The 22,143-nt window shown below is 45.5% G+C and overlaps 1 protein-coding gene across 4 annotated transcripts in view; it reads right to left on the bottom strand.

Annotated features, from left to right (window-relative positions):
• rptor (regulatory associated protein of MTOR, complex 1) overlaps window positions 1-20,501 on the bottom strand; it is a 143,368-nt gene extending 122,867 nt beyond the window's left edge. For 2 of the 4 annotated variants that reach the window (XM_042703862.1, XM_042703863.1), the window contains exons 1-4: window positions 20,027-20,501; window positions 17,392-17,566; window positions 3,269-3,371; window positions 1,163-1,245 (exon numbers count right to left, since the gene is read on the bottom strand). In XM_042703862.1, the coding sequence (XP_042559796.1) occupies window positions 1,163-1,245; window positions 3,269-3,371; window positions 17,392-17,559 (354 nt within the window). In that variant the 5' untranslated portion in view covers window positions 17,560-17,566; window positions 20,027-20,501. The remainder of the gene's footprint in view (window positions 1-1,162; window positions 1,246-3,268; window positions 3,372-17,391; window positions 17,567-20,026) is intronic. The other 2 variants (XM_042703860.1, XM_042703861.1) reach the window with 1 other exon arrangement.
• Between the last annotated feature and the right edge of the window lie 1,642 nt (window positions 20,502-22,143).

Below are 22,143 nucleotides of genomic sequence, written 5' to 3'. Positions count from 1 at the left end.
AGTGTGCGAGGAAGAGAGCGAACACCACGAGAAGAAAGCGGTGGAGAGAGACAGCAAGAGAGATAAGAAGAAAAAACATAGAACGGAGCTAGGAGCCAAGAGAGGAGAGAGTGGACACCCACTCACAGCTGGGTAGGCAGTGCCTGCACTGCTGTTGGGGTGAGCTGGCAGTACGTACGTGTGTGTGTGTGTGTGTGTGTGTGTGTGTGTGTGTGTGTGTGTGTGTGTGTGTGTGTGTGTGTCTAAAGAACACAGGAACACAACATGCCAGATGAGCCTGCTGTTTCTCTCCACCTCCAACCATGCACTGTTTAAGTTTGGCTACAAGTGGAAGACTTTTTTTTTTCCATGTCACTTCCTTTCTGAGTGTTTCTGAGTGTAAGCCACTACTTCTCCTTCTGCACACTACCTCTGCTACACGGAGCCCCAGCACAGCAGGCACAGGGGGAGCCCACACTGCCATACAAACAAGCACATATGCCACGGGGCACGGCTTCCCACAAGACTGCATGTCTGGCCATCGATCTTCTGCAGCAGACATGGTGTATATAGAATTCCATATTGGGGGGAGTGTGCGTGTGTGTGTGTGTGTGTGTGTGTGTGTGTGTGTGTGTGTGTGCCAACATCCGTGAGCATATCGCGTTGCACTGAGCACCGCATGCTGAGCCCTGCTAGCGCATGTGTGCGATGGTAAGCCCAGCGCACACGCGATGCTTTAGGGTGAGAGCATGTACAACGAGAGGGTTACCTCTGCTGCATCTCCTGCCTTCTACACATCAAATGACAGAACCCCTGGAGCGGTCCAGACGATTGCCTCAATGCCTAGATTATCACAATCCCAACGTTCAAACTACAGATTAATAATGTATATGTCATTATCATGTAACATGGGCCTGCGGCGGCGTAGCTAAATGTCTCATACAGCTCCCCTCACCACACAAGTGGAAACTGCCTTATTAAACAGTACGAAGACGATGAAGCCAACAGAGGGCACCATTTTATGGGATTCACTTATCCATCTAAAAATGGTACATAAACCACTATAAATGGAGACACGGAAAAGAGGATCAACAGGCTTTGATGAGGAGGAGATCAATCTGTGTCCCTTGTAAAAAGCCGACTACAATGTGATCATCGGCGCGGGAGTGACTGACTGACTCACCCGAGGCTGCCAGTTCTCGTATTGCTTCTGTAGGTTGGCCCCGATGGTTTCTAGGGCTTTCTGTGGACTCATGGAGAGTGGGTCTGCATGAAGGAGACAAATACATAAACAAGTCGTCAGCATACAGCATAGCAATCATAACAGACTATATTCAGTCATAACACCTTCCTGAGTCCCTATAATTAGCTTTGTAAACACTAAGCCAAGCATAGCTTCCAAAAACGATGACTAATTCTCTAGTTAGCCAATGACTAACCAAAATGGTAGCATTTGAACACTACTCTAGTTAGCAAATGACTAACAGAAATGGTGGCATTTGAACACTACTCAGCATTACTCAAACATGAATCTTACAGTCATGCACTACGCCTACCACATGGCAATGTTCGGAAAACAACAGCGACTTCAATGGAAATCAAAGTCAATCTATAGAAAAATGAGCCACTCGCCTCAAACTGAAACATCGACAAAAAAGAAAGGAATAAAGAAAAACAAAGGGGATCAATTTTCTATGGATTCAGAGGTATCTAATTCTGCATATTAGGTAGAGAACAAGGTGGACGGCCAGATACAATGCAGGTGATATCGATATTCTTTGTGCTGGGACAAAGCTGATTATATTTTATGGCGGTCACAGTTTGTGGGAAGGTAACTGAGGGAATCTATTTTGACAGCACAGTTGGAAAACTCAGATGAAATGCTGTGTGCTGCGGTACATGCTGTTCCCTATGCAAATGTTTTTGCTTTTATTCGACAGTTTAAAAATGTTTTTTTTTTTTCTCCCTCCTGACTACGCCTAATGGACTGGTACAGCCTGTGCCGAGGGCACCCGAAGAGGCACCCCCCAAATACCCCCGCAGACTGACAGCTCTGTCCCGTGTTTAACCCCAAGCTAAGAGTGCCACTTCGACGTCGTCTGTGCTTTCAAGCTCTTCTGTCTGAGGAGCCGTGTGCCTGGTGTCCCAGGAACTCAGACAACCTCGAGTTTGAGAGGATGTCACCTTCATAATAGGCACATCGAGCACCTCCTCTTGTTCCTGAAGAGGTTTTTAAACCAAGGCCAGAACCTGGTGCTTCCTACTGTAAAGGTTAAAGAAAAAGAAAAATCACTGGAACTGACAGCACTCCTCTGCTGTCCTCGCTTCACCCCTGAGTCTCCAATGTCACAGGCGTCTTCCTCTTTTGTTGTCAAGATGTCTGAGAGAACCTCTGTGCCTCTCATCCTGAGAAGTCAAGACAGCCACAGGGTTGCGTATTGCCACCTGCCATCCTGAGAGGATGTGGCATTTTGAATGATGCCATCAACCATCTCCTCACCAAAAAAAACATCTCTTCACCTCCCAAACAGGAGTTAACCAGGGCCAGAGGAAGACACTTCAGACCGAAGAGATTTCCCAAAAAAATGACTGCACTCCCCAACTCCCCTTATTTCACCGCTCACTGGCCAGAACACTGTGAGTAGCCTTGCCTTTGCTGTCAGTCTTTCGATTGCCCTGCTGTCAATCTGTAATATAATAAACTAGACAATCATACTGTATGTGTCTGTATCTGGACAGGATACTGGTTTGGGGGGGGGGTGTGTACAGATTGGTTGAATGAAAGGATGAATAGATAAAGTAAATGATTGGAAGAATGAACAGAAAAAAATGGATGGATGGATGGAGTGAGCTGAGAGGATGGACAAATGAAAAAGAGTGGGCATGTGGATGGAGGAGTTGATGAGTGAATGGGTGGGTGGGTGTGTGAATGGGATGAGGAGATGACTGCATGGGTGGGTGTGTGATGGGATGAGGAGATGACTGAATGGGTGGGTGTGTGTGGATGGAAGAGTTGAGTGCATGGATGCGTGTGTGTGAATGGGATGAGGAGATGACTGCATGGGTGGGTGTGTGAATGGGATGAGGAGATGACTGCATGGGTGGGTGTGTGGATGGGATGAGGAGATGACTGCATGGGTGGGTGTGTGTGGATGGAAGAGTTGAGTGCATGGATGCGTGTGTGTGGATGGAAGAGTTGAGTGCATGGATGCGTGTGTGTGGATGGGATGAGGAGATGACTGCATGGGTGGGTGTGTGGATGGGAGGAGGAGATGATGAAGCCTCTTACCGATCCAGCACTCCAGTCTGGCACAAGGCGAGGTCTTGACAACATCAGGGGGGTCCACTCCCACGTTGAGACAGAGAACCAGGGCCACGCTCACCGTCTTCATCTGAAAGGGTCAACAAAAGCAAAAAACGTCAGGTGAGCACCTTAACACTGACGCTAAGAACACAGTTATGGGTGATCAGTAGTGCCCAAGCCAATTTTGAAAAGTTACACGGGAGTAAACGTAAATCTGGAGTAATGAATTAAAACATTTGCTCATTGTCGACCCTTTAACACTCTGTTGGACTGTCACAGCCATAGGTAAAACTTCAAGAAAAATGCAAGGTAATCATGACTTTCAAAAGGGCTGAATGACAACGGTGTCTCTGACTCTCAGCCAACGTAGTCAAACCTGTGCCAGTCATGACGGACAGACCCAATTATGACAGGAAACTCTGCCAACCAACTGAGTGGGGACATGACACCCAGACGGGGAGATTCTGTCTCTGTGGTCTTTATATTCAGACAATGCAACCACCAGTCCAGTTAAAACCACCAGTCCACCAGTCTATTCAGTTGGCAGTTTGGGGAAATGTATCACAGCGGTTGGACCACACTACAATCTGGACCAGTGGCCGGCCCAGACTATCAAAACATGCCACCCTTGGCCAGTGAGGTTAGGTACACATAGCAACAGTTCCAGGAAGCCAATCAATAGTCCGCACATCCAAACACACACGCGCATACACACTGAGAGGAGCCGCCTTCCAGTTGTGGTGAGGGTTGTCTGGCACTTGTCCAAAATGCCCTCGGCACCAGCTGGAGAACTCTACACCAACTCACAGGGGAGCCCAAACTCAGTAAAGCGGCGCACGCACGCACGCACGCACGCACGCACGCACGCACGCACGCACAAGTAGCAGCAGGCTACCGTCTGAGCCATCACACATTAGTAGGCTGAGCTAAACCTGGTGAAGCTTTATCATCCTGTAACCTTAGCATCACTGAGATGCAACAGTTCTGCAAACACAAATAAGTCAGCACAGACGTGTTATGTGTGACGATGCATACAGAGACATCAGGGAGACTTGATATCGCTGGTTTTGCTGTGAGCCCTCTTTTGGAGTTTGAATAACAGAGGTTTTAGGTTGGACAGGACTAACAGAATGTGAAGGTAAATCACTACAACTTTTCTGCTCTACTGAAATAAGACACACGCAGATTTTTAAAGACAGCACACGAATTGATTTGGTGAGGTTCCGACACAATTGCGGCGGCTCCTTTTTTTTTTAAACCCGGCACCGGACGATATCCGTGCTGGTATTGGCTTCCTGTCTGTGTCAGTCTATGTCTACAAATCAGTCAGTGGGCCAAACCCACCGGTGCCTCTGGAACAGCCCCAAACTAAGGAGGTAAAGAATTGATGGTCGTCGGCTGGCAGAAAGGACTGCAAAGAGGGACAGATTCTTTCCAGAAGCATCCACAAAAGAGCACGAGGGAACGGACACAAGAGCAGGCCACCAGGACTGACTCAGGCGAAAGAACACTGCAATCGCTCAATCAAAGGAGAGAGCAGTGCGGACGGCAAAAATAGCTTATCAGTGCGGCAGGAGGCGGCATGATGGACGGCCCCGGGGGGGTAGCTCCGCTGACAAGCATTCTGAGGAAGATATCCAGGACCCGGGGAGGTCCCCCTTGACTGACTCCTGATAAAGAAACTCCTCTCTGCTGCAAGAGGGGGAAAAAAATACCTCAATAGCAACACCCCCCCCCCCCCCCCCCCTAAACCACTACACCCTCCACCGCACCGGCATGTTCACAGCTTGCTGGCCAGTCTGCCTGGTGTATCAGCAGAGGGTCAGAGCCGAGCTCACGGAGCTGAGCAGGAGGAGGGTTTGCTGGGTACACACACAGCCCCGGAGGCACCACATGTGTGGTGGACCAGTGATTGATGGGTATCCGAAGAGAGCGAAAGTTTGGAGAAAATATCAAAACAAAAAGAAAGAAAGACTTTCACAGCCATGAAAAGTTCTGCGGTCAATGTATGAGAATGCCAGCGATGTCCACACTCTCTTGCACTCTCACACACACACACACTCTCACACACACACCACTCTCTTGCACTCTCACACACACACACACTCACTCACAGAATCCACTAAAAACCCATAACAAGGCCAACATCCTTTGCCAAGCCCAGGCACCAAACCAACAGGGAGTCAGTTAGTGCCCTTTCAGCATTGCTTTACGCCATAACCTTCAGCGGTGGACTACAAACACCTTTCCAGTGCGGTCCAGTGCAAAGCTGGCTTTCTACCTAAATCCCTTTGATCAATGCGCTCTGCATAAGCAGCTACCAAAGGAGCACAGGAGAAACAACTTATCGATATGATCATATAACTGGGTCAATTAAAACGGGGGGGCTGGATGAGTAGAACCTGCAGACCTTGTATGTGAAACATCAGCACGGCTCTCCTAGTAACTCCCGTTATGTTGCTGTCCGAACAGGCGTCGAGGCGCTACTACAAGCCAGGTGTTATGGCAGCAGCTTTACAGCAGAGCAAGCCCCCTTCTCTCACCCACAGCAGCCACTGCAGTCACAGCCCATTAGCACCCTGTCAACAGCAGCACTCACTGCTGGACCGGCAAACATCATTAGCATCGTTAGCCCCCGTCACCGGGGCAGTCGGGTCGTCACCGCCGATCGGTTCCGGCAGCAGGAAGCTCTCGGAGTGTCACAGGTGCCACGGGGAGAGTAATCAATGGCCACCCTGTTGTGGATGTGACAAGCATGACTCTCAGCCACGGATTGGCCCTTTTAAAAGTGTTTAGTCCCCCTTGCTCTGGAGCTCTGCAACAGCTGAACGGCCCAGAACCGGGAGAGCACAGGGGATCCATTAAACAACAGCAGACGGATTTCCAGGATGGAAGAAGGAAGAGAGAAAATAAGGGATTCTAAGAGGAGGATGCCGATATTGGTATATAATATATCTCATGGTCTTCCTCCAACTACTGTTTCAAAATACCACGGATTCCCTGTTCGTGGAAGTGCACTGATTGCTGGCATTTCACAGCTTCTCCTGTTCCAAGAACACCACTCGGTGACAACTAAACACTGGCTTTGAAAAACGAACACAGAAAAGACAGGTCTCGTACACCGTACACACAGGTCTCACGCAATCACACGATCCAAACACAGACATATAAATGTACTGGTCCTGGATCCTTTTCCGCCAAAATAATTGAGCATTAATGAAACTCACTAATTTACTTTTTGGGTGGAAGCAGGTCAGGCAAACAGACTGGCGATTCAGTGACCGTGTTCTTCTCTCTGCTAATAAACCAGATATTAGTGTCACCCTGCCAGAGCGCCCTGCTTGGGGAAGCGAACAGAACAGAACAGAGCGCGGGGGCAGCCATCTAGTAATTATCCTCGCAATTAATGGGGAGTTCCTCCCGCAGCCCTGACAAAGGTCAGAGAGGCAGTGGGACACATTCCGACCTCATCTATGCTGAGAAACAGACGGACAAATGAAATAAAAGGGAAAAAGAAAGTGAGAGAAGGGGAAGATGAGAGTGTGACCGGAGAAAATACTGAAAGAGGCAACCATTCTCCTCCTCGAGACTTCCGCACCATTTACGAAGTGATTAAGTAGACTTGAGAGGCACACTGTGGGAACTCACTCACCGCTGACTAGCTCATAATTTATTAAACACTGACGTGACCTTCTCAAAGAAGGCAAACAGAAATAAGACATGTATGCAGACTGACAGATATGTACACAAAGAAAAAGAATGGCATACAGGCAGAAAGATGGTGTGTGCATAATGTTAGGAGTTATGTTAGGTAAAAGAAAAAATGGACAGCAATGTAAGGGTATAGGCAAACAGAAGAAGAACCAAACATATAGATGCTACAATAAAATAGGTAGAGTGGTAAATTCACAGAAGTACACATTAATGACACAAGATTGAAATGAGAATGTGGGGGCTGGGGGAAAAAAGGTTTGTTTCCAGGGCTCTCCACTGGAGAGGTCTGGTGGGTTAAGAAACACCCTTTAGAAAAGCTGAGGCTTTGCCTGAAATGAGCTCGGAGACCTTTTGAGGGCTTTAAATCCTGGCAAGAGTAGAGCTTCTTCCACACACCACGTAGTAAAAATGTCAGAGGTACATGTTGAATTTCAGGAGCATTCGACAAAGACATGCCAGAAAACACGTGCCACTACAGAACCCACTACCACGATACAGGGACATTTATCTAGGAGATGAGCAGTATTTACACTTAGAACATTGTCGTTTTAGGAAAATGTAACACATCAAATATTACGAACTCCTTGTACATAACAAGCAAGAGGGGTGTTGAATGAATTTGATGAATTTGGTGAAAGCAAATAATCCTGATGTGGATGGGCTAAAAACCAGTTGGATAGCGAGACTAATCCAGAGAAAATGAGCATGGCAATAACAGGGAGACGGGGCCATCACAAGCAACGCCATAATTAATGACACAGCGATATTACTTCTTCCCACAGAACATCAAACACTGGCAATTAATGGCACATTAAAAAACAATTTGCACGACAATAATCAAGATGAATGCAGGTGGCTGTCGTGCATCATTGACGCCAGTGTGACATTCGAATTCAGACGGGCCGCCATGTGGTGAGTCCATTTAGTCTCCCGATCATTCTCCGGCTCAATGGCTAAGCCCATTTGATGGCTGAGGTCAAGCCTAATCTGTTCCAACATAAGATGTCCAGCGCTTGTGACAGTTCTTTTTTTTTTTTTTTTTACAGCACCTTAAGTCATTGTGCTGTGTTTTCCCTGGGTGCCGAGAGAGAGAGAGAGATTTAAAGATTGGAAATAACAAAAAGAGTTGAGGCGAATAAAGGTGCTTCTCCGCATGGAGTTGCAGAATTAAATGGTTCTGATCCATTGATTTTTTTATTGCAATAGGATAAGTGTGGTACCTTTAACAATCATATTCTCTCATATTCAAGTTTTTTTTTATTAATTATTATTTCAAATAGATCCATTGCAAGTTTTAAAAATGTTCACACACCACTGCACCACCCTATCATTCATACTGCCTAGTGGGAATACAAAAATTAATTGCTGATATAATTCATTCCTTAGCAGTAGCATCCGGGGAGAGGAGCTAAAACTCAGTATGGGGGGGGGGGTAGCATGTATGCCTAGGAAAGCTTGAGAAGAGAGGCCAGACTTGTGTCAAACGGAGGAGGTCAACACTCACCTCCATGACCCCAGTCACCCCCAGTCACCCACACCCTTTCACCACCCACAACAAGAGCCTCTTTCTCAGCTGGGTGGCCCTGACAACTCATTCCACTGTAAACATTAATCTGAATGAGGTCCGAAACAAAATTACATTATAATAAAGGTCTCGGGGCCTCATGGATTTCCAATAATCCCATAAATCCAGCGGGCTCCTGGGGGCTGGAGGAGAGGGGCCGGGGGGATTCACACAGAGCAGTCGGGGGGAATCACACAGAGCAGTCGGGGGGGATTCTCCACAGAGCAGCCGCAGCCACAGCCTGCACTCCCAAGATACTCAGTCTGAGACTGCACACTGTCAGAGCTCCACTGGGCACCATAGCAGGGAGGAGAGGAATAGATAGACATAGAGAGAGAGAGACAGAGAGACAGAGGAGACAGAGAGAGAGACAGAGAGACAGAGAGAGAGAGAGAGAGAGAGAGACAGAGAGGACAGAGAGACAGAGAGACAGAGAGACAGAGAGAGAGAGAGAGACAGAGACAGAGAGATAGTGAGTGTTACGCCCCTCTACACCCCTACTGGCTTTGCAGTGGCAGTGCAACAGCTTTTAGGTGGTGATTGGGCATAATTGGCCTGATTGTCCACACCTGGGGAGGTGTGGATAAAAGCCAGGCGGTTTGCCCTCAGAAGGAGGCCTTGCATGCTCACCAGGCGTTTGATGCTGGTGTGCACACTGTTGGGTTTTGGTGCTTAGCACTTACCATTTTACTCTGTGTTTTGGTGTGACTGAGCAAAAGCCAGAATGAGAATGAGAAAGAGAATGATAGAGAGGCATAGTGAGTGAGAGAGAGTGAGAGAGTGAGAGAGTGAGAACAAGAGAGACAGTGATAGTGAGTGAGCAAAAGCCGTAATGAGTGAAAAAGAGTGACAGAATGATAGTGATAAAGTGAGTGAGAGAGAGAAAGACAAAATGAGATGAAAACTAGTATGATTTCACACTAAGCTGCCCTTCGTACATAAGTGCAGCTGGATGAGTAAGTCGAGTAAAGGTAGTCTCAACACTACGGAAGGATGCTGAGAGAAAGGGAGAAAGGGAAACTACAGGCATTGTTGATACGATTTACAGCGTGCACCGAAATACGGAACAGCATCAAGAACTCCTTAAGTGTGTTTTTCCATGCTATGGATCACATTTAATTGCCAAGATATTTTACGGGAAATTTTACTTTACCTCCTTACGGTGGCAGAGGTAAGCTAATTGTGCCTAGGGCTGTGTGTGTGTGTGTGTGTGTGTGTGTGTGTGTGTGTGATAGACTATTCCTTCAATCATTACACATCTGTGAGACTCCTTAGGGCAGTGAAATGTCCAGGCCCTCCCTCTCCCACACCTCTGTCCCTGCGGATCAATGGTCAGTGATTATTCCATTTGTTTGCAAGGATATAAATTAAAGCTATTAAAACAGGGGGAGGCATCGATTACCGGCCATGCCAGGAATGGAGTTCTCATCGCCTCCCTCCTGGCCTTCTTTCACACAGACACACACACACACACACACAGACAGAGAGAGAAAGACACACACACTCAGACACACACAGAGACACACAGACACAGAGAAAGACACAGACACACACAGAGACACACACACGTAGACACAAACAGACACACACACACAGAAACACACACACACACACACACACCACACACAGACAGAGAGAGAGAAAGACACACACACACACAGACACAGAGAGAGAGACACACACGCACGCGCGCACACACACACACACACACACACACACACACACACAGAGACACACACACAGAGAAAGACACACACACACACGCACACAGAGACACAAACACACACACACAGACACACAACACACACACACACACACACACACACACAGACACACAGCTTCAGTCTTAATCCTTCAAAGGTACTAATCATCTCCATCCTCAGAGACACCACAATGCTCTGTGGATAAAATGTGTTGGTGATTCTGTTTCACCTTTCAGCTGTTCCAGAGTCAGCTATTCTGTTTCAAGTCAAGCAAAACTGATTCCAAATAATTTACGTGGCGAGATGGGAGAGGATATTAATCACATTCCTTGTCTTTTGCAGATGTAGGAACAGCTCTATGTGGAGAAATGGGAGAGGATACTAATCACATTCCTTGTCTTTTGGCAGATGTAAGAACAGCTCTATGTGGGTTTTCTCTCCAGAGTATCTCAACTTGGTTGCCATGACAATAGAATGATCTCCAAGAAGAGATATGCATTCATATATTGCTTGAAATGTTAATTGCGTTTTTGCCCTGAGAGAACAGACATACGTTAAACAATCTGTTTTGCTGCCAGTACATCCACAAATGTCTACTTAACATACACATACACATAATTAAAGTCCAGAGAAAAATAGACAAGCTTTACTCAGCAAAGAACGAGGCACTATAAAAAAAAGAAAATACTGAGCACATTTTAATAATGCCTGCGAAATGAAGACGTCGTCTTCTGGGAAAAAAAAAAATACATCGAAAGAAAGAAAAGCCGAGCTGAAAATGCCGTGCGTGTTTCAGAAGCCACGGGGTGGCTGAGGCGGAGAGAGCCAACAGAGGTACGGCAATTACTGCGCTTGATATTCCTCCGTGTTTGTGAGGATGTAGGCTTCACACGCGGTGCGGCTAGAGGTCCCATGGGCGAGAAAAACAGAGAGCAGAGGAGAGAGGGAACCACTAGTTCCTCTAAAGAAAGCATGCAAAAACAGAAACCACCAGTTCCTCTGAAGAATACATTAAAAAACAGGAGCCGAAGGGGGGGGACTCATTTATGGGTAGGAGCCATGGATTCCATGTCTCGCTTATTACAACAATAGATTTATGTTGATGCACCTGTTGTTTGTTTGTCTGTAGCTTTATTTATTCCCTGACTTATTTATGAATTCGTTCGCAATGAGAACAAAAACACACTAGTTTAATTTATTTTTGTTTGTGGCATGCCATCGTGTAATGAGGCTAATATTTAGATAATTAGGCAGTGCATCTTTCAGACCCTGAGATGCACGGAGGTGTATCTTGAGGTGTATCTTAGGGTATTGTCCTGGTATTGACATGTGTCCTAACCCGTCGTAAGTATGGACAGGGTTGTGACTGGGAAGCCAGACAGCACTGTTGAGTATCTGGAGGTGTTGTGGGCCCAAATCAACGAAACACCGACGAAGGAAGATGTCCACTTGTTAACCCCAGTGAAATGCTCACAAAGGCATCTTTGTTGCTAAGTATTGTTAAGTATCGGTATGATGGTTGTAGTGCACCCTGTTGTTATATACTTAGGCGAGGTTGATTGGTATGAGTACTTGCATGTGACAGAGAGAGGTTTGGCCGCAGTGGGAAATCCCCCACCAATAGCACGAGGAATTTAAACATCTTTTTCCTGTGTAGAAATAAAAACAAAAATGTTGCCGATTCCTGGTCGCTGGCTCAGGGTGTGACAAACTGTAAATACTCTCAGGCATCACACAGCAGATGTGTGCTAGCCATACGCTCATCCATTGTGTTTAGCATGGGCATTAATACTTTATCATTCACTGATAGTGAATAATTGGCGGGCTGTACAGCTTTAATGCACAGGAGTATTTCAAAAGTGTGCGCTCCCTGGACAGCAATTATGTCACTATCTGCACAGCGATGCTGAAACGGATGCTAGGCATGCTGTTTCTTCCCTTGCCTGTGTGTGGTGAGGCTGATCTTGGTCCTTTATTAAGATCAAGCTCCAGTCAATAGAGCCTTCCACAGCCAGTGCCTGATTGACTTCATCTAATCGAATAATGAGCAAGAGATATATAAAGACAAAAAAAGGATTTAATTTAATTGGGTCCACTTCTAGACAATATTATGGGTCATAACCAGTGAAGTAGAGCTGAAGACTGAATATTTTACTGAGTACTATTTCCACCACAGGCAGTAACCTTGGCTATGCTGTCCTCTTCGAATCATGGTCCAACAGAAGCAAGCTGTCAAAAATGACGATTTCAAAAGAACTATCTCCTCTCTCTGGCGGTTCTAAGCAGTTCCCTCTCTGAAGGTTCCAAACCCGGCTTCTTTTGCGGCGTTTGTGCAGGAGTGCACCGGCAGTACGGCCCAGGGGCTGGGGTAATGGACCCCGTGATGAGAATGCTGCAGCCGCCACAACAAACACAGAACATCAGGTACCCCTTAACGCCTCCCTGCCTCTCGGCAACCACACTTCCGCCTCAGCACAGCCAGCTGTGAAGAGTCCGTAATAACTGGGCCATCCTGCATCTGTAAATCACTATGGTTACACCACAGACTACACAAATGGAAGCCAACTCATCACTGGGAAAGAGAGGGAGTACTAAGTTAACTACAACTTTGAGCTGACACCCAAGGCCTGGGTGGATGTTAAATCTAATATATTATTTATATCTATTTGTATTTTATTATACATATTTAAAAGCTCAAATATAAAACAACTATTTACTGGACCATTCACAGGAAATGTGTTATTGAGGCTCAAAAAAGAGTTCAACAATTGAAAACTCAAAAGCAGCTGGTGAGGAGGCCTTTTGTTCGTGCGGAGAGACCTCCTGCACAGACACACGCACACACACACACACAAGAACAGGCGCACACGCACACGCACACCCACGCTATGATGGGGCCTTGGTCATGCTTCTGGCTCTGCTGGAAGTGAAAAAAAAAGATGTGCCAAGTTGACAGCTCCTTCCCATGCAGAATTGGAACATGCTCAATTTCACTTCCTCTCAATGAGAGAAAAGACGGTCGGTCTGCAGTGGCTTTGTGTGCGATGATCTGAGAATGAAAGAGAAGCTGAAATGATGCTGTGTCTCGAATGACCAAACAGGACCCCATAACAAGCCTCTTCACTAAAAGCAACCGCTAGTAGGAAAGCTTCTGGCGAACCAAGCAAAATGCCGAAGACATCAGTGTGAAGGTCAAAGGAATTAAGAGTTCCCAAAAATGAACCACCACATAATCTTGCAATACAATACGCTACAATGAGTTCCTCTCAGTCTGTGTAAATCCATAAATGAAGACAAAAGACGAAAAAACGAAAGCATCACGTACAGACCCACAATAACAGGGGGATTTGAACTTGTGAAAAGGTTCGAACTACTGTCCAGTGATGTGTGATCTCATGAAATAGAAAGACTATACAGTCCTGTGAGGACTCACTAAGGAGACATCCGAGTCAAGCATGTGATGCCCACCGCTGCGATCAGGTTGGCAGACTCTCCACCATCCTTTACTGGAAAAGCCCCATAGTGACGACGGCCAGATCAGGCTGACGCCAAGAGCCCAGAAACATCAATCAGCCCCTAACGGTACGGCTGGTTGGAAAGGGAGACGCTCCATTGGCAGCAGGACTATTGAACTGAAAAGTTCGGGAGTAAGGCAGGTGAAGGAGGTTTGTAGTTTGAGGGTCTTTACAACATTAAATCCCAACAAGAAGGGCCTCCAGTAAGAAAGCAATTAGGACCATCCATTGCTCCCCGCCATTACACATGTCGCCCCACGGAGGTAGAACACAAAGAACAGACACTAAAGAAATATTTTACCGTTTAAAACATTGAATTTTCTTTGTTCCCTTTTTTTTTGCCTGATTAAGAGTGCAATAAAATATCAAGTAGGTGTCGGACAATGACGAAGTAGCTTCTGGAGGAAACACAGCAATATTGGAAGCAGTATAACACTTGGAGTCAGTGTCATTGGTTTCCAATAAAAACGCCTTTTTTGCCTTTTGGCAAGTCAGAATTACAAGCTGCCGAAGCCGAAATGGACAGAAAATCGAATGTCTTCAGCCGCCTGACATATGCACCCAGGGTATGTGTGTAGCCTGAGGTCTACAACAGAAAGTGAAACTCTGAAAAGGTGTGTGGAGAGCAAACACTGGGAAAGACAGACTACGGCATCCTTATATCCCTCAAATCTTAGAATAACAAAGCATGTGGACTTCATGTGTGAAAAACCAATGAAGCACTCTCTTACTCAAAATCCATACTAGAATTAGGGATATACATATATGTAAAACATATGTATATATATGCTACAGAATTCGATAGAAGCGACTATTGCTACGGAATTCCATGGCAATAGAATAGTGAATAGCATCGTTGCCTTACACGCAGTCGACCCAGGTTCGACTCCCAGTCAATATAACTTGTGTGCTAAATAAAACATGTGTGCTAAATACTTCATCTTTACTTCCACTAAAGCAGAGAGGGCACGCCCCAGAGGGAGCGCCAGCGGCCAGAGGTGCCCGCACCGAGCCGTGCCCTATTGCCCCCGCGCCGACTCCACTGCACCACACTAACATGCACCACAGTGGGGGGGGGGGGCAACTGTTCTTTTGATCCTCTCCACTGACAAAACACCATGTTCCCCAATGCTACGGGATGGGAATAAACCATACGGAAAGAAATCTACAGATTTCTTGATCCGTGGCAGCAGTACATATGGAAGAACCATTCCATAACATTCAAACTATTAGTAGAAAATCGTCTTCCTTGTTCAATGAAAAATGTCATGAGGTCAAGGAAAGATGTGAATTCATAAGGACTTTTTCCTTGAGTACTTTTTTTCTATTTACTTGAGGACTTGCTCAAGTACACAAGCTGTCAATATGTCCAAACTATAACCACAAATACTCTGGGATTATATTACATCTGCTTTTTTCATCAATACCTCCCTGCTAATTAACTCAACATACCAAGAGAGTGCAAACAATTAGCTGCTGAAAGAAAAAAAACGTGACGTTGTAATCTTTCGTTCCATGGAAAAGGTGTGATCAGCACTGACAGCTGGCAGTAGCATTCCGTGATCCCTCTGGGGATACTCCACGATCAGACCAAACTGCCACGGCACGGGTTTCAATCGGACCTGACTGTGGCTTCCCAACGTTGGCCTGTTTCTGCTTCAGGTTCAGGGATTAGAGTAGTAGAGTAGACCTGCAGAAGCCCACACATCATCCACGGGGTTCCTTCTGCTGTGTTGACAGAGTAGCACCGAGTCAACAGCCTATCTGAGGAATGGTCAGCAAGCATACACCTCGAGGGAAGCCAAGGGCATTCCATCGCATACACACACACACACTCTCTTTCTCACACACACACACACACAGCATGAGCAGTGTGTGTTGCGACTAGGAAGCTCGGGCCCAAAGGCTAGTTGTAATTCCAACCGACTCCCGGGGAGTGATGCCACCCTGATTTCCCATGATGCCATACATCATTCATCCCCTCATCAATAGGGGTCACGTGAGGGGCTTCTCTCAGCCTTTCGCCTGGGAAGTCCCTCGCCCGTGAATCCTACAGAGGCTATGCAGGCAGCAGGGCACCCCCTCACAGCTTTGATTATACAATGAATATTCTTTAGCTAGTCATTTCATTAACTAACTAGCGATCTGTATTATTTGTGTTGGCATGGGGCAAAAAAAATGGCAGATCGAGACAGTCACAAAGATGGTGTAAACACAGATGCAGTCTTTCACCTCGCAATGAATCAGGGCAACATAATGAAGATGAGCCACTCAGTGACTGTGGAGTACTCTGAGGCCAGCGCTTGATTTCCCAGAAATAGTAATACAGGAGGGGCCAGACGATTAGACAGAGGTGGAGCAGAAACTGTCCGTGTGGTTTTGTGGTGAGGGTGGTGGAGGTAGCTGTGGTTAGTCTAGTAAGGGTTACTTATTTTATCATGGCAGAGTGGTTTTACCATAGCTTGTATTGCTCTGTGGATTGACATCGCTACATTACAACACAGTGCAGTGAATAGCTTTGCTACCTGTAACCACTCCCGTGACAAAACCCCTGACATTCTTACTTTGATGGACAAACTCCAGACAAAGCACAACATGAATACCAAACAAAGCTCTCCTGACACCAATTGCTGACAAGATGAGTGTTTCATTCAAAAAAACAATTTAGGGTTTATGTTTTTGAATTCAACTGTATAATAAGTCTGTTCAGCAAAGTTAAAAAGTAGGGTTATGTTTTATTTCACTGTGCACCGTGTTTTAAGGTTTTACTGCTCGTGAGACTTCCTTTTAAATGACACAGCTGATGGAAAGGACTAGAACTACTCAACTGACTAATATTTGACAGTCTGAATCAATAAAGCCTTCAGGTGCGTCAGTTAAACAAAGACAAAAGAGCATTTCAATTGATTTCAAGCGATTCAGAGACGTCAATGAGTTACTCCCACAAACACAAACAGATGTAAATTTCAATCTGACAGTAGTCTTAGCGTTCCCCCTAACGACAGTACAGACAGAGAACACAGAATTATGCATTGGACTGAGGCTACATCAGACAGATACAGAAGATGTATGACTCCCCTTCAAGCAACACCAAAGCCAGACCACTGTTTTGCCTCCATGTAAAAAAAAAAAAAAAAACAAAGCACTAAACTCTACACTGTGATGCACACAGAAACATGGCCAAGACCGTCCATAAATCCATTTGTCTTCGGAGCAGTGAACAGATAAAAGCCTCTGATATTGTCTTTGGGATAAAAAGTGGTGTTTTAAAAGAAAGAGTGACTGATCTTAGATTGAGATGGGCAATTACATAAGGCACAATAACTGCCAAAGGTTCCATTATAAAGTCATCACAACACAAGCCACTTCAAGAAAAAGAGTGCAAATTAGTCAACTTTGTACCTGGAAGCTCTAACAGACTTATATTCCATTTGTTTACATTAATGTCACCTTAACAGCAATAGTGAGGCTCTGTGACAACTGCCATTACGAGGAAAGATAGTCTCCCTATACCCATTAAATGCATGAAACTACTCTGTTTGGACCAGTTTAAAACATACGAGCCAAACATCATCTTAACAAACCAATAGAAAAGAAAGATGGATGCCTTACCCTGTCCTTCATCCTCCAGCTCTGTGCCAGCGCCTTGGAGCCCTCGATCTTCTCCGAGTGGCGCTTCTTCATGAAGGCCAGTGGCAGGTTCCAGTCGCTCATGTCGGCCTCCTCCTCCTCCGCCAGCGCCACCACGGGCGAGTGGAGTAGCTCCGCGTCCATTTTCATCAGGGCCCTGCGGTCGAAGTGATGGAGATCAGGGTTACTGGGGTCACCAACTATGGCTCCATAATAGTTCCTCTACAGCATTTCCTAAATCCAGCATAGTGAAGCCTGACTCCCTTGCTCCTGCATGGTGAGGCCCTACCAGTCGCTCCTGCATGGTGAGGCCCTACCAGTCGGCTCCTGCATGGTGAGGCCCTACCAGTCGGCTCCTGCATGGTGAGGCCCTACCAGTCAGCTCCTGCATGGTGAGGCCCTACCAGTCAGCTCCTGCATGGTGAGGCCCTACCAGTCGGCTCCTGCATGGTGAGGCCCTACCAGTCAGCTCCTGCATGTTGAGGGCCCCATTCACCAGCTTCTATGTAGAGTGAAGCCTTACTGCCCTACTCCTATACGCCTAGCAGTATAGCCCTACTCTCCAGCTCCTGTACGGTGAAGCCACATTTCTGAACTCCTCTGGCCTCACACCTGTGGGGAGCAGCCCTGTGCCCCTGTGCTGGGGCCTTGCTGCTTCAACTCAGGGCTACAGTCCACAGTCTCAGCACTGCCTCAAAGCCACAAACATCCAACAGCCACACACTGGAGCTAAAGACACCCTGACATTTGCTGCTTCACATTATATTGTGCGGTCAATTGCTTTTCCTTAAGTAAACACAACACAACTGTGCATCTGAGTGGTGTTCCTAGTGATTCATATGTTGAGTAAGTGCCTATCAGTTACTGATAGTCTGATGATAATTCCATTGGCCACTGGAGGAACTTCAAGGCAATCTAGTGTACTATACCCTTCCTACCTCATGATTACAGATTCTAAAACAGATTCTAAAAGGAAGGCCCAATGGCAGTCAGGACTACCCTCTCAAACATAATGAGTAACTTTCATACAGACTACATGGCTATCATCAAACATATGGAGCAACAACAACCAAATGTATGTGTGCTTTTATATCGTCCAGGGGAGATGCTTCATTTACATTTCACCTGAATAAACATAACATCTTGAACCAGATCAAACCAAAGAGGCAAAGAGTAACTGGCATGTGTCATTTAAAGGGAAACTCAACCTTTCAAATCTTTTTGAGTCCACACTTTTACCAAGGACAATTAACAATTGAAATGGGTCCAGTCTCGAGTTAAAAGGCTAAAACTAGCCACCACAAAAGGGCTATACAATGGAATGCTACGAGACAAGCCAGCATGTCAAAGTAAAGTAAACTGCTTGTTTTCAACACTGACAGGCTTGTACATGTTATTATAAGGGTCTGACAACATGGAGAGGATCCCTACAAAGACACACCTGAGTCTGTTTACCTCAATAACTGTAGGGAAACTGTAGAAAATGACTGTTTGTACAGTATACATGTATATATATCTATAGGGATTCTGTCCATGTCGTCAGACTCATATAATAACTACCGATTTCTATCGTTAATTGTCCTAAGTAAATGTTTGGACCCAAAAGGATCTAAATATATGGCCCAGGTTGAATTTTTTTTTTATCCTTTTAACAAATGAGTGGGACACAAGTGCAAAAAATACAACTGTATTTTACCCAAAAGATAAATGCAGTTGCTACAATTCAAATTAAGTTTTAACCTTAAATCACACAATCTCCAACACATTATTGCTTTTAAAACTCACTGCATATAACAAAATACACACTACACGTTCAACCTAATGACAAAATACCTCACATTCTTTAAACAAACTCAATTCTTGCTAAATCGGGACAAACTCAGCTTAAGAATTCATGGTAGGCTATTGCTCAAAGAATGCTAAGAATGCGGCTAAGTAGACACATATAGGGGATTGTGAAATGCCTATAGCCTTTGACTTCAGTAGGGTCAACTGTTGACTTGTTCTCAGTGATTTTTTCAAGAACTTTTGATTATGCTTAATCACTTCATATTTGGTTGCAGACATTACGTTTTTAATTTCATGTAGCTACAGGTAAGAAGCCAATAAACTTCTGTAAAGGCCAGTGAAACTGTGGTTAACGCTGCCAAATGAATCAATGCCTGGTGTCTGATATAAATGACGACAGCCAAAACAAAGCCACGTTTTGCACTTTCACGCCCAGCTGGACAGTAACGTAAAATCATCCATACTAGTAAGTATAAGCTCATATCACCAAGTAGGGTAACACAAGCATATGCCAACACATGCATATATGCCTACCAACGTAACGGAACCATTATACAAAACCCAACACTTTCCATGCCAATCAGCAAACCAACAATCGATGTCTGTAAACCTTATCGTTTGGACCTATGCAACAGCGTCAAGAAATCGCTAGCTTGGTTAGCGAGCAAGCTAACTACGAGCCCAACTGTTCTATGTGTGTTTTTAGTAGAATAATTCATGTTAAAAATGTAAGGTCTAGGTAAATCGTCAGTGCAAAACCACACATGACAACTTCATAAGGGAAAGACATGATGTTAATGGCGCTTTTCGGCCACTGACAGAACCGGACCTTGGCGCGGCTGTTAACTGCACACCACGAGCTGGGGAACTCCTGCGTCTCCGAACGATGACAGAAGCGGTCGCGCAGATAACTCCCGTTAGTAAGTTATACGGCAGCGTCCACAATTTTTGCAAAAAGTGAAAGCCGTCAAGTCCGAGATCGACCGGAATGTGTTTGCAGGGAAATCTGCGATTGTTCTCCCCCTGTCCACTTTTCGCTAGGGGTAGGGGCTCGGATGGAGGCCCATCTTCGCACGGACGTTCTGCCAGAGCCACGCCAAGATCTGTTATTGCAATCGATGACTCGGTCGTAGATCTCGTTTTGTGCACCCGTTGTGACCTTTCACAATCCGATGACACTGAAAATGTGCTGCAAAACGGAAATTTCTCACTGTTTCTCTGTAGAGACACTTTCTCAGCACTTGCGCAAGGGCGCCGCCATCTTGGGATTGACCCAGAATGCACTGTGGCATCCAGGGCGGGACTGAAAGTGAGGGTGTCAACAATGACGTCGCCACGTTCACTGGTCAGCTGTAGCTGGACAGTCTTGTGTCCATCACTGACATCTAAAAAAACTAATTTGACAGAGATGACCTTTCTATCACTGAAGAATATTCGAGATACCACTGAAACGCAAACGTCCAACATTCCCTTTGATGAGAAAATAGCCTTCTTGAGGCATCCATAGCCAATTTAAGAGACATTAGCTGGTTATGGCCTGTGATTAAACTTGTGAATTGAAGCCTGTGAGGACATTACACCAAGCTGGATGGAACCATTGAAAATCCCTTATAATTCAAAATGTTGGGTTATAAAAATTTCTTTCAATTTATCCCATGTGATGATCATTCATTACAGGAAATTGCTGCATTCCTCTACGGTGCCAAGGATAAATTCTTTCAGATGTTTTTGTCAGTGTAATTTAAATTCCAGAGCTCACTGCCTATGGCTTTTCTTCCTGTGTCCCTGAGGCTTTGTGTGGCTGAAGAATACCACACTGTACTCACTGTGGAATGTTCACACCTTTTGTACCCATTTTCCAGCTTCTTGGCCATTTCCCAGCGATGTATATAGTGCAGCAAAGGCAAAATACAGGACAGTCTCATACCTGCCAACATTAGGCTGTGAAAAAGAGGAAGATTTTTCAGGTTATCAGCATTTGGAAAATGGCTTACCCTAAACGCCCCCACCCCCATATATCCCAACACCACAGATTAATAGAATAAATACAAGGATGTAAAAGTAAAATTACTTTTAATGAGTGTTAAATTCATGACTAATTACATTAAAAGAACGTACAAAATGCAAAAAAAAATGTCAACAAAAATGAAGTGCACACAATGTGTGTGTGAGAGAGAGAGAGAGGGGGGCAAGTGTGTGTGTGTGTGTGTGTGTGTGTGTGTGTGTGTGTGTGTGTGTGTAACAACGTTTTCCCACCGCGCACTGCGCTATAGCCAGCCCCACACATCTTGCTGATGTGGATAGCGATGAAAAAGGTGAAGGTCTCACACCAAGTGGACTGAAATTTGGAAGCACATTTCTTCTTCTTGGGAGCCGTTTCATCCATGTTCAGCGGCATGTGGAGCGGAGGGGAAGGGGGAGGGGGAGGGTGCACGTCAGGCAGGGCTGTTTGGGTTGCCAGGTACCACGACACATATCCCACACAGAAACTGAGACACACCCATTTGATCTGTATCATTATGAAATCTGAAGATTAATGGGAGAAAGGGTTAAAAATAGGGAGACTCACACAAAAAGTGTTGGCAGGTATGCAGTCTGATGGTCCTGTTGATTACAAGTCATCGTTACAAGCATGGACAGCTATATCTCTGAGGTAAATTTAGTGCTCAAAGCAAGGACAGTTGGAATGATACCGCAGCTCTCAGCCTCCATTAATAAAGTATTAAAGTAAACAATATCATTGCCAAAAGCCAACATTACCTACAGACATTACCAAAAAAGACACAAGAAAAACTTGGATAATAGAATATTTTTCTGCTTACTTTGTCCATTTTGTTTGACTCTCAAACAAAACCAGCTCAGGGTTATTTTTCCCTTTTCCTGAGATGTTTTTGTGTTTGTGTTTGTGTTTGTGTTTATTGAGCAGTGTGGTGAGAGGTGTGGTTT

The sequence above is a fragment of the Clupea harengus genome, chromosome 26 (genome assembly GCF_900700415.2).
Source record: "Clupea harengus chromosome 26, Ch_v2.0.2, whole genome shotgun sequence".
NCBI classification, from domain to species: Eukaryota; Metazoa; Chordata; class Actinopteri; order Clupeiformes; family Clupeidae; genus Clupea; species Clupea harengus.
This window is presented reverse-complemented; position numbering and strand designations above follow the sequence as displayed.